At 44.8% G+C, this 13,699-nt stretch overlaps 1 protein-coding gene across 4 annotated transcripts in view; it reads right to left on the reverse strand.

Moving 5' to 3' along the window:
• The window catches only part of SLC4A5 (solute carrier family 4 member 5), a 130,125-nt gene that overhangs the window by 67,297 nt on the left and 49,129 nt on the right, over positions 1–13,699 (reverse strand). For 3 of the 4 annotated variants that reach the window (XM_039523158.1, XM_039523160.1, XM_039523161.1), the window contains 3 exons: positions 12,258–12,471; positions 7,555–7,650; positions 3,343–3,401 (listed from right to left, as the gene is read on the reverse strand). In XM_039523158.1, coding sequence (XP_039379092.1) covers positions 3,343–3,401; positions 7,555–7,650; positions 12,258–12,471 — 369 coding nt within the window. The remainder of the gene's footprint in view (positions 1–3,342; positions 3,402–7,554; positions 7,651–12,257; positions 12,472–13,699) is intronic. The other variant, XM_039523157.1, reaches the window with a different exon arrangement.

The following is a 13,699-nucleotide window of genomic DNA, read 5'->3' on the forward strand; positions in this document are numbered from 1 at the left end:
TGTTTCCAGGTGGTCTTAAATTTGTCACTCTTCCTAAAGATGGCATTTGTGATGAGCAAATCATGCTCCACACATTTGCTGAGGAGGCAAATACCATTGGGGTTTACATTTCCCACCCCTTCTTTGCCTATTGTGCCTCTTCATTGGGAATCCCGTCTGACACTGGCATTGAAATCTCCCAGGAGGATGAGTTTGTTCTGCCTTCGGTGTGGCTGTGAAGACTGTATTGAGTGTGCTATAAAACTGCTCCTTATTGTCTTCCTCATCATCGAGTGCTGGGGCGTGTACACTGATGATTGTGGCAAATTGGCTGTTGCTAAGCTTGAGTCTTGAGATGCTCGTTGATCCCCACAGGAAGCTCCACAAGCTGACTGGCGATCTTATTTTTGATGGTAAAGCCAATTCCGTGACTGCGTCTCTCTTCAGGTGGCTTTCCTTTCCCAAAGAAGGTGTAGTCACCTCCATCCTCTTGTAATGGGCCCTCATCGGCCCGGTGGGTCTCACTAAGTGCTGCAATGTCAATGTTGAGTCTTGCCAGTTCTCTGGCAATTATGGCAGAACAGGAAGTCAATGTAATACAATGGAATACACCTAGATATAGATAGGGATAGAAGCCAGTATTCCTGATTCCTAGTGCTCTGCTCTAACCACTAGACAATAATCTCTCCCATAACCGGGAAAAGAAGACAGTAGTTCTGACTTCTAGTGACCTACTTTAACCAACAACCAACTATCCTTTCTACAATTGAGAACAGAAGCCAAGAGTCCTGACTATTAATATCTTGCTCCAACCACTAGAAACACTCCCTCTCTGAAATAAAGTCTCAGCCTTCACTCGTGTCCCTGTGACTTATTTGAGCTTAATCCCAGATTTGTGCAGGGTCAATGAAATTGTGAAGGGGCGCAGACAAATCTGCCATAGGAACAGTGTGTCCCTTTCTGATGACTTGGAGGTGGAAGATGATGCTTTGAGGTCATGTTCAGGATCAAACTGAGCTTTAGTAAGTTAAAGGATTTCAGTGTGATGGATGGAAGGGCAGGAAAAAAAAAAGCCCATGGTAGTCTCACATGAGGCACTTTGGTGGTTATTGACTGGGTGAAGCAGCACAGATTTCTAATTAACAAAACTGGAACATACCAGCCAGATCTGGACACAGAGAGAAGATGAGAGCAGTATCCATGTTTCATCAGATTGCCTTTACGTTAGAGTCATTTTTATGCTTTGCACACCACATTAATGGGAATTTCACCTGCATTTAAACATAGCAGTGGTGACAAGGAGAGAGAGCCTGATAGCACTCCATAACATATGGCAGAAGCACGGTCATACTGATGCAGAATATTACAGAAGAGGCATACACACTGTGCTCTCACCTGGAGACATTATTTTTGTTCTTTCTTGTTTGTTGCTTTCACTTAATCCAAACAAAAAAAATTAAGGAAGATGGGTTGTGTATAGAAAAACATGACCGTCTACTAAATTCTTATTTCCTCATGATCTCCTGCTTTTTCATCCCTAGACTAGTAATATTCCTAAATATGTCACCTTGTCTTCATCTCTATTATATTCCACAAACAACCTCACCTCTTTACAACCCTATCTATCCTTCCCACGCACATCCTGCTTCCTCTTTTATTTAGATATTCCTTGCTCTATTTCCTCCCAAAGCTTTCAAGAGCTTTTCTCCTTATCCCAAGACTCTAGCATCCTCCCTACAAAAGTATTTTTGCTGTGTTTTCATACTCCTAACCTGCTTTTTCTTGCCGCCCTGAGTCTGGCACAGGTATTATTTCCATGTCTGTCATCTGAGTTACCAGAGATCAATACACGTATTAAATGCGTTAATTAGAAGTCTGTGCATTTCCACTCCATCAATAACGACATGAGACTCACATGGGCCTCTTATGTTGAATACAGAGAAACCCTTTGACACATCAACCTTCAGTACAATCCACGTCATGGATACAACTCCTTTCTATTCCCAAAGGATCAGTCAGAAGGACCCATTGTCCTTACCCCAGCACACACTGCAGTCAAAGTTTCATCTGAGGATCTCAAAGGGCTTCAACAAATATTAATTAAGCACTAGGGAGACAGGCCAGTGATATTAAAACTGAAGCACAGAGCAGGGAAGTGTTTTTTGATTTTTAAACAATGTTTAAACATTTTAAAATGGCTCTGCAGCTGGTGCGATCGATGCTTATCACACTGGCTCCGTGTCGTCCCTGCATCTGTTTATTGTATCTGCCTCTTGTATACTTAAATTCTATGCTTGTCAAGGCAGTGACCATCTTTTTTATTATTTGTTTGTACCGTGCTTAGCACAATGGGGTCCCGATTAGAGTCTTTAGATGCTATAAATACAAACGAACAATAATAATAAATTACTCCAAAGGAAGCAACATGTAGTATGGAAACTCAAGTTACTCCCAAACCATGCACTGTACCCATGACATGAGTATGGCAACACAGGAATGTGTATTCAGTATATAAATTAACCTGCGGAACTCATTGTTGCAGGGTATTCCTGAGACAATTCTTTGGCAAGATTCAGATAATTATTTTTTAAAAAAATCCTATTTACTGTAATTGTGGAGTCCTCGTTATCCATATAAATGTCTAATCTTCATCAGAATTCTACCACACTGTTGGCCTCAATTATGTATTGTGGCAACAAGTTCCACAGGGTAATTCTAAATTGTGTAGAGAAGAATTTCCTTTTAAACGCTTCTAAATTTGCTGCCCTTCACCTTCATTGGGTGTCTGCTTGGCTCACGGAGCTCAAGAGTTTGGTAGGATTAATAAAAGGATTAGACATTTATGTAGGGATGAGAACATCTTATTAGGAGTGAAAATCCATAAGGGATGTGAACTTATCTTCAGGGCATATACCAAGCACTAAGTGACAGGGGACAGGAAGAATCATCTTCTGGGGACAGATTACTCTGTAAACATCCACCACAAAGATTTTTTGCTGCTTCCTCTGAAGCATCTTGTATTAGTTGGGAATAGAATACTGGACTAGGTCAGCTCTGTGAGTCTTACATTCCAATGTATCTACCTCTTGGTATGTAACAATTTGATCCTGATTGACCAGGGACAGGGCATCACGGATGCAGATTGTGGATTAAAATTAGACACTGAATGCTGCTAAACATAGGAAGTACGTATATTTGCACCTGTCCTGCGTGAACACAATCAGCTTTGAGGCCACTCAGATGTACGGTTTACGGATGAGAGTATAACAGCAGATATTTGTTTTTCTCCCCCTGGTAATGGGAGGCTGTCGGTCATTACGTTACACAGAAAACCTTGGTCCACAAAAGGCTTTTAGAACTTACTACCTGATCTGTGCTTGGAGTATCTGTAATGTCATTCATGCTTCTGCTTTGCGCATGGCCTAAAGAAAGCACAAGGGAAAGACACGGTAAGAAACATTTAGAGGCCACAAACCTTCTATGTACAGATTCACAGGCCCATATTGCGCCCTTCACCTGTGTGATTGACAAGCTGCTGAAAAGGAGAATGGGGTCCCGAGTTGCCTCTAGCGCTGTTCATTTCTAGAATAGGCCAGATTCTGGTCCCATTCACAACAAGGTAATCTGGTGTAGCTCACCTGGACTAACTCCAGATTTAACATGGCATAAATGTGATCAGAACAGAGTTACCCTGGTGGAGTTCACTGGATTTATACTAGTGTAACTAGGATCAGATTCTGGCCACGTGTTGACACTTCTCTCTTACACTGCATGGGACAAATTTTGCCATCACATTTGCATTTACAACTCCTGCTGAGTTAATGGGTATGGCATGGATGAATCTAGGGGGCAGAATTTTGCTCCATTTTTTGGGTCCCTTTACCCTCTTCCTGTGACACGTTGCCCCAGCTTCCATCTTTTCCCATCAGGGCTTTCTCAAGGTCTGTGCAAAGCTGCAATTCCAGGAGAGTTCATATATGTCAAATCAGTGGGTGGTTAATGAAAGCTTTGCACACAGTCCCCTTTAGGGGTGACAAGCCACTTATCTCTCAAAGTATAACCAAACGATCAATTTCCAGGAAACATGCAGCCAAAATCAAGATGATATATGCCACGAATGCCTAGCAATAAGGAGGCGGTGAAGGGATTAATTCTGTTACTCAAAGGTTGTTCCCCTCCCCCCTTCTTCAAGGACTATATAAATTTAAACTCATTTTTGACATTGTTTCAATTTTAAGCAACAATCCACCCTGAGTCCCTCCTCCTCGATTTTGTGGTTTTACAATTTCCTATTTTTCAAAATATATTTCTTTTCAGAACCCAAAAGAGGAAGCCATTTGCCAGAAAATACAGGGTGAACATGAAATTGACTCAAACTGAAACACAGTGCTGACAAATATTCAAAGTAAGCAATCTGAAAAAAAACCCCAAAATGATTCCCCTCTCCTAATTTCTTTTAGTTACAGTAATTTTAAATGTGACTTGTAAAAATAGCCTGTAGAACATTTTCAGACAGCTGGCCTGATGAATAGGGACTCAGGAGGTCTAGGTTCAATCCCCAGTTTTCCTACGAGTCTTGCCTGACCACGGCCCACCAATTTAGGACCAGAACTTTAAAAGGGAGATAGGCAGCTAACCCTCTTTTTAAATCTGGCCCTTAGTGTCCCTGTGCCTTTGATTCCCCATCTGGACAATAATAATTCTTCCCTTCCACTGCTTGTCTGTCTCATGCATTTAGACTGTAAGCTCTTTGGGGCAGGGACTGTCTTTTATTACGTATATATACACAGCACCTAGCATAATGCTGTCCTGATCTCAGATGAAGCACATAGATGCTACAGTAACAACAACTGCAAGTTTAAAGTTGACAGGCTCCCTTTAATTACTGCCTATTAGTATCTTGGAACCAAATGATTTAAAAAAAAACCAATCAATCAAATCCTACTGCTTGAACAAAACAGCTTAGTTAGACTAGAAGAACCAGCTCAGAACTAAGTGAGTTCTAGAGCTGGGCGCTAGCTTCCAGCCGAAATTCTCCAATTCATTTGGAAGCTGCCATTTTTAAGCTGGTGGGATTGCTAATGGGAGCAAGAGGGCATGTCTACTGCAGTACAGCTGTAGTATAGATGCTTCTGACATCAACAGAAGCATTTTTACCATCTATGTAGTTAATCCACCTCCTCGAGGTTGATGGAAGAATCAGGGGTTAGGTCAACTTAGCTATGCACACAGCAGTGTGAATTTTTCACACCCAAGAACGACACAGCTAGGTCGATCTAAATTTTAAATATAGACCAGTGCTGAAGCAGTTAAAAATAATTATGACTTGTTCGTCTACGCATTTTGGTTGTTTTAGAATCATAGAATCATAGAATCTCAGGGTTGGAAGGGACCTCAGGAGGTCATCTAGTCCAACCCCCGTTTTCTTGTTCTATTGTCTTGCGATTCTCTTTAAAGCTTTATACCTCATGGGTCACTCCACCATCATCCATAACAGGAGTATTCATCTGCCTGAGGGTTGTGGTGCAAACTGATTGCCAAATCCTAAAGTCCTTACTCGGTTTTTATTCATTTCTCACCCCTCTCAACAACGCTTTCCCCTGATTAAGTGTAACCCACTGGTGAATGTGTGTATCAAGTCCCCCGCTATGGTGATCCACAGAGAACAGGAGTTGATACAGACACAGAAAGGGATCCTGTAGCTCACGCTTTTCTATCTGGAGCTCCCTGATTCCATCCCCCATGTGTCGGCCAACAGCCCGGCCATCACATACATATTTGGGGCTAGATTCACACAAGAATTTAGGCACTGAACTGCCACTTTGGGCACCTTAATCCCACAATCATCTCCCCACCCCCAGGATTCACAAAAGCCCTGTTCAGCTGCCACCAACCTTGGTAGATAGTTAAATGTTTGCAGGAAAAGTTCCCCAGGTGCTTGTGTATCTGAGGTCTGAGCCTCAGCATGATGAAAGAACCAGCGGACGAGGTGTTCCTCCACCTAAATCACCTGTGGGCCCCCAGCTGGGAGGCAAGCCCTGAACACGCTCTCCTCTCCTGTTTTGTAAGCGCTCGGTAGGCTTCTCCCTTGTGTCTTAGCCCAATGGTGAGGCCGCTCACTTGGGATGTGGCAGACCCCTGGTTCAACACCCCCCTCCACTTGAAGAGGGGCTGGTCACTTGTCAAGGGAGTGCCCTAACCACTGAGCTATGGGATATTCTGATGTGGGGCTGCCTCAGTCTCTCCCATCACAGCTGTTCCACTGTGAATACATTATTAAGAGTAATTGGGCCAGACAGCGCAAGGACAAGAATGACTCAGTAGCCTGGTGGCTACAGCACTCGCCTGGGAGATGAGACCCCCAGTCTCCCTGCTGTTGATGATCCACCTTCCCCTGCCCACCCCCCACGCCAGCTTCTTGCATCCTTGGCATCTCCCATTGGCTAACTTAACTGGCACCCGGCCTCCAGCGTGCTGGCTTTGGTGAACCCCATTCTGAGGTGCCTGCCTCTCTCCTTTCACTGTACAGGGAGCCTGGCCGCCTAGCCCGGGCTTTGTGATTCAAACTGATTTCCTAGGTGCTTAAAAATTAAGCCTGGCAATGCTCAGCATCACCATGCCCAAATGCCTTTGTGAATCCAGCCCTTCAGGGTTCGCCTCAGTGTAATTTGATTTCAATGTGAATTACACCCACTAGAGTAATCAGAGCAGGCTGAAAAACGCAAAATCCCCCACCTCCCCTGCCCCGATTTTCATCTCAGGTTGAGATTGTCACTTGCCCTACACCCCTACGCAGCAGGATAAGGAGTTGTAAGGTATGGAGGGGGAAGTCATCTGTGCCAACTATCCAACTGTCACAGACTGTGACTTTAAGTCAGAACGTGGTTCCTGAAGCAGCGTAATTATGTGCTGCCCCCTGCTCAGGGCTTGCTGCAAAGCGATGATTTGTAATTTTAAAAACCTTTAATTTTTAAATGACACTTTGCAATAAGTTCCACCTGGCAATACACTGTAGTTATGCTTTTTGATACCTATAATTGCCACCAATGCATAAAAATGGCAGAACTACAAAGCTGAGGATAACTGCAGTGTAATTGAAATGTAGCTAAACACACCTAGGCTCCAAAAAGCGATGTAAAAAGATGAACACCCAGAGGTGTAACAATAAGGGAGTCTGTAATGCAATTCTCCTTCTGGTTATCTGAATTACTTGTAATAAGTTATTGAAAATCATAGCCACAGCGTAACTGTGCTGCAATTGCAATGTAACTACAATCACCATGGGATAAAGTGGCATCCATCTTTCTCTAATCTCTTTCAATCATAGTAATTTTAGAGTTTACTTAGAGCAACATTTGCAGATGGAAAAGTGATTTTCAAGTAGACCATTCTCACTTTCTTGCTCTAGGAAATAGTTGTTTACAACCGAGGCCCAAAGAGATGATGTGCTTTGCCAAATATGAATCAGTCAAATAACCAGGATTAGAACTCAGGAGTACAGACTCCCAACCAGGTGTTTGTTCTGCTAGACACTGCTGCCTCGCCAAACAAGTAAGTAGCTGTTGTTCAACGTACGTAAACGTCCATAATTTGCGTTCTGTCTCATTCTAAGATCTTCGGTGGAGCGGTGGAAGCTGGCCCCTGCTGCTGGGCTCCGGACAGGACTGCGATCTGAGAAGGACAGAGCATTTAGATCACATACATGTACATAATGAGGCTGACAACAAATGCTGCCAGCTCGGATCGTGTGTGACCATCAATGAATACAGCTTGTCATTTTCAGGTATTGAAACTCGAGTGACAAATTAATTGTCCAGTGCTCAACTTGAATAGATTTCACTCCCCTATTGATATTCTGCAAGCTTGGCTATGAATTCAGCAGCATTTCCCACTTTTGGCCCAGACAGAGTAATTTTTCTATTAGGAAGGAACGGTCTTACTTCTGCCAGGGTATTTTTAATATTTTCCTTGTTGGGTGAATTTCATCCCTGTGCAGAGGGCCAATACAAGGCTTATGCCACTACCTTAGTCCCATTTAAGCCCTATTTTGAGGCCTGAAGTAGCATTTGACTAATGCACAGGCCCTCTCTGCACAAGGATGAACATCACACAGTGTGAACACAAGCTCTACTACTTACAACTGGCCTTTGTGCTCAGATACCATGGCTATAATTGAGGAGAGAAACCTAGCAAGGCGATGGAACTTGGCATGGTGTGTGACAGACTGATAATATCCTGTATTGTTCTGAAGAATCGTTCTGGAATCAAGATTAACTTCATTAAATTAAGTTAAACCTTATAGAATTAGGGCTAATACCTTTGGGGCACACTGTATTCAAAATGTGTGGTACTGTGGCACTGTATGTACTTTCTCTAGTAGGGAGGGAGGGATGCTAATGAACTTCCTCTGTTATCAACCCTTTGAAGCCACCCCCGGCTTATACTAATTCAAACTGGAGTCTCCAGCAGGGACCAAGAGACAAAAAAGGGGGTTGGATAAATAGCCTTCTGCATGATCCCTTGGATGGACAGGACCCCCGGCACATGGAGGGCCCCAATCCCTAGGGTAGGGTCAAAAGGACTGAGCCTCCTGAGGCCCCATAAACCTGGGAGCTCGTTCTGAGCTAAAGCTGTGCTGAACTTGTGACCACAAAGGAATCCCCTTGGGTTGGGGGTTGAAGGACGACTCTTGTCAGCATCCAGGAGAGGGTGCGGGTGACGCTTGGTCAGCTTATTAGCAAGCGTGCAGATTCCTTTATTGTTTTAATATGATTTCTCTGTAATTCTTGAAGTAGGCTTGCACAGGAAGTGCTGTGTGGTACCTTGTAGCAATTACCCCTGTTAACCATCTCTGGAGAGCAAGCAAGCAATGTCCTTGGGCAACCTGCCAGTGGTGGGAAATACATGGTGAAGGCAGGGTACTGTGCAGACAGGAGATCCCCTCCCTCCCTTCTGACCAGGGTGAGACAGAGAGGGACAGGGAAAAGGGGATGGCCTGAGAGTGGGTGCCCTTGACTGGACCACTGGAGCGGGAATACAGGGGCAGTTGCCCTGAACTCTGACATATACCAGGGGACTTGGGTTGCAGTAGATAGAAGTTCACTCTCTCATAGCTGTGTTGGCTCTGCAGGTAGGGTGACCAGACAGCAAATGTGAAAAATTGGGACGGGGTGGGGGTAATAGGATCCTAGATAAGAAAAAGACCCAAAAATCGGGACTGTCCCTATAAAATCGTGACATCTGGTCACCCTATCTGCAGGACTCAAGCAAAAATTAGTACAAAACACACCTTCATGCCTAAAAAGAGCTGACAGAATTCAGTTGCTTGAGGTCTTCAAACCACAATTTGAAGACTTCAGTAACTCAGACATAGGTTAGGGGTTTGTTATAGAAGTGGATGGGTAGGATTCTGTGGCCTGAGTTGTGCAGGAGGTCAGACTAGATGATCATAATGGTCCCTTCTGACCTTAAAGTCTATGAGTCTATAATTCTGAATAAACACAAAGGGCCTGATTCTGATCTTGCTTACACAGTGGATGTAATACATTCACTTCACTGGAGCCACTCCAGATTTACACTGGTGTAAAGGAGAACAGGATGAGACTCAGAGAATAGATCTTTTGATTAAGAAGGGGCCGTTTTCAATACAGACACTGTTTATGGTACAGCTGCATTGCAAGCGTTTATGGACATCCAGCACCTCCCCAGTGTTAATTCAATGCTGCTGTCAGGGTGGGATCTTGTCCTGTGACAAAGAGCTCCTCACTAGAGCTGGTCAGGAACTGAAATCTGCGTTCCACAGGAAGTTCCAATGTTCTGAAAAATCCCTGAAATGTCCTCAAAATGAGAATTGCTAGTATCAAAACATTTGGCCTTTTTCATTATATTAAATGTTAAATATAACATATGCATAATATTCTACACACAATATGTAAATATATTAAAATCTATATTTTAGACTATAAAAGTCAAAACAAAACTGAACTTTGATTCAAAATGTTTTTGAGATAAAAAATGCTTCATTTTGACATTTTTCCCATCGAAAAAATGTTGTTGAAATCGACATGTTCCCATGAAAAATATAGATTAAATAGCATTTTTCAATTAAAAACTTCTGTCAAATTTTTTTTGACCAGCTCTACTTATTGCTGATAGACTTGAAGCAACAAGATGAATAGCAGCTAGAACAACAGCAATAACAATCTTCCCTGCAATTTAATAATGGGCCCAACACAGTACCCACTGAAGTGAACAGCAGAACTCCCTTTGTGGGTAAACAATCTGCCCCTGTATTTTCCTATATGTTGTCAATATTCATTCCAACAACCTATTACTCCTAAATGGAAAAAGACCTACAGTGTAAACATCGATGAGGAGTAATAACCACAGCCAAAACACCAAGGCTAGAAATCACTAAATTATGAACAAAGTTCTGCTCTGAGCTGTTGGGTGAATCTCCGTTCTGCTACACTGCTCTCCCCAGAGTCATGGATACCTCGCTGAAGTCAATGAAAGTATGCATGCCAGGAGAGCAGGCTATGGGAGATTACATCTGATGTGTGGAAGTGAAACCTTACGTTTGCACTTTAGGTTAATCTAGAGAGTAGACAACTTAAGGTCATTACATCCAAGATTCCATCAAAGTGCCTCCCATCTGAACTGAAGTTAATATCCTAGACTGGAAACAGAGAAATCCCCCTTTAAAATGGCTAAAAACAGAAAACAATCACACAACAGACTGGGTTTGTTCTACAGAGCAAGCAACGCAGTGGCATAGCACATCAGAGCAAGCTTCCAGCACAGCCCTCTGCCAGGATGACTTCGCCCTGACATGGAGATCAGTTTTCAATGTGCCGTCCAGCCTTCGGCCTCTCGGAGGGAATGGTCACCAAAGGTGCCATTTACAGCCTCACGGGGTGATACTACTATGATGGGGAGCTCTACGGAGACCACCAGCTTGCTTCACACAAACCAACATCAGACGAGTAATATTTTTTGTTTACTAACAACCTCAGAAGGATTTGAATGGGTAACCTGGATTTTATAGGCTGTATAAGGCTGGGCCTGCCCTGTAGTGCCCCCTTCTGGCTAAGTGAGGCTGTGCAGAGGCCCTGCCTCAGTTTACTCTCCTCGAGGCTCCTTAGATAAATTCCACCAGGCCTGAGTCCTTTAAACATTCCCCTGCTGTCTGTAATTTATGTATATACAATTCACAACATTCAATCCTTGGGCTTCTTCCTTTTCCCAGGAGAGTGTCCTCCTCTCCCCTGAGTCATTTGCAGGCTTTCCTGCCTGGACCCTTTGTCCCCTGGTGTCTCAACTCAGCCCTGGGGCCTCTCCTCTTTTCCCAGGAGAGGATCCCAGCTTTCTGCTCTGTGCAGGAGCCCTCTAAGGCTATGAATGACAAAACTTGTCTTTCAGAGGTGTTAACTCCTCCCCCCCCTTGAAACACAAAAGTTTTGCTGTGACAAGTGCCAGTGTGAACAGCACATCATCGGCAGGAGTGCTCTCCTGTCGACAACACAAACGCCGCTCGCTGGGGGTAGAAGTTTTTTGCCGACAAACAGCGGCTACACCGCGTGACTTTTAGCGGCACGGCTGCGGTGACACAGCCATGTCACTAAAAACTGTGTAGTGTAGCCATCGCCCAAGTCTCTGCAGCTTCATTCTGCTCCCACATTCCTTGCCCTGTTTCCCTCTTTATAAGGCCCAGGTGCCTTCCCTTAAGGCCAACTGAGCAGCAGGTAATCACTCACAGGTTTCACTGGGTGCTGCTCCTTCACAAAGGGGCCAGTCACGCAGCAACGTAGACTCTACATTCCTTTACCAATTCCCTGTGCCACCTTCTGGGCTACTGTGGGTTCCATCCATCGCTCTCTGCTATGATCTCACGGTCCCTTCTGGCCTTAAGCTCTACGAATCTAAGAACCACGAGCTTTGTTTTTATCTACACATTTCACATACGGCATAAGAGTTGTAGAACATACTGGATGAAATCCCGAAGTCTGTGTTCAAGGGGAAGTGTAGAGGAACAGCATGTCCCAATGAAGCCCATAGGTATTCATACAGACAGAGCAGATTGGTGGATTTGAGCCACAGGGCTCGAATGGGCTGTAAATGGTGCATAGGACAGGTGCTAGCCCGCTGTAGAGGGAGTGCATTTTAGGGGCCTGAGTAAGGACTGAAGGTAGACGGCAACACAAGTTTACCCTGGGTTAAAAAAAATGAATAAGGATGTTGGGATACAGCCATGTGTGAGCTGAATCTTGTGAACTCACTTGTGTTGGACGAGACCGATTTGCCAATGTCTGCCAAGGATCGGTGGATCGGCTTCTTGGTCTGGTGGCGGTGTTTCCTCAGTAGCACATAACTTATTTTCTCTCGCAGCTCTGGCTTGAGCAGACCATCCTCTATCTGCTTTTCAATAACATCATCTGAAAGAAGGACATTGGAAGCGCGTGCATGACTCGCTGGGCTGCGGTATGACAGGTTCTGTTGCAAAAAAAAATAAAATAAAAAAAATCCCCCTCCTTGCATACTCTAGAACTGCATCACATGCCAAAGACTCAGACTTTAAGGTCATGAGGGACCATCATGATCATCTAGTCTGACCTCCTGCACATTGCAGGCCACCCATGGGAAAAATTAGCGGGTGTTCAGCACTCACCAGCAGCCAAGCTTGCCCTGCCCCGCCTCCTCCCCTCTCCCAAGCACGCCATGTCCCCACTCCTCCCACTCCCTCCCAGCGCTTCCTGCCCCCTCCCCCCCGCTGCCTAACAGCTGTTTGGCAGCACTTAAGACTTTCCTGGAGGGAGGGGGAGGAGTGGGGATGCGGAGCACGCAGGGGAGGAGGCGGAGAAGGGGCGGGGACTTGGGGTAAGTGGGTGGAATGGTGACGGGGCGAGGGCAGTGCAGGGGCTGGAAGAGGTGGGGACAGGGGCGGGGTTGAGCACCCACCAGGCAGAGGGGAAGTCAGCCCCTATGCTGAAGTCCTCAAATCATAATTTAAAGACTTGAAGTTACAGAGAATCCACCATTTACACTAGTTTAAACCTGCAAGTGACCTGTGCCTCATACAGCAGAGGAAGGCGAAACCCCCCCAGAGTCTCTGCCAATCTGACCTGGGGGAAAATTTCTTCCTGACCCCAAATGTGACAATCAGTTAGACATGTTGGCGAGGCCCACCAGCCAGACACCTGGGAAATAATTCTCTGCAGTAACTCGGAGCCCTCCCCATGTAGTGTCCCATCTCCGGCTATTGGAGATATTTGCTGCTAGCAGTCGCAAATCGGCTCCATGCCATTGTAGGCACCCCATCATACAAACTCTATGCGGTCTGTAGAGGTTATATGGTGGGATCAGATCATCACAGGTAAGTCCACGCTCATTCTTTACTCAGAAAAAAATCACAGTTAATATCCTTGCTCCCCCTGAGGTTTTGCCTGTATAATGGAGTGTTGAACCAGGGCCATGTTACTGTCCTTTTCTTAAAGGTGTAGTGCCCAATCCCCATTTGCCATGTACCTTATGTGATATCTGTGTAAAATGCAGCCATTCAGATATAGCAGGGTGTTACATTAACTTTGCATAGGTGTGCAATGACGACACACAAGGAGCAAGGCAGTGAAGAATCAAGCTTGTTCTGCCTAACAGGCCAACTCCTGCAGTTCTTGGGCAGGCAAAACTCCCACCATTGGGAAGAATCAAAGCTACATGATTT

The sequence above is a fragment of the Mauremys reevesii genome, linkage group 2, assembly GCF_016161935.1.
Source record: "Mauremys reevesii isolate NIE-2019 linkage group 2, ASM1616193v1, whole genome shotgun sequence".
Taxonomy (NCBI): Eukaryota; Metazoa; Chordata; order Testudines; family Geoemydidae; genus Mauremys; species Mauremys reevesii.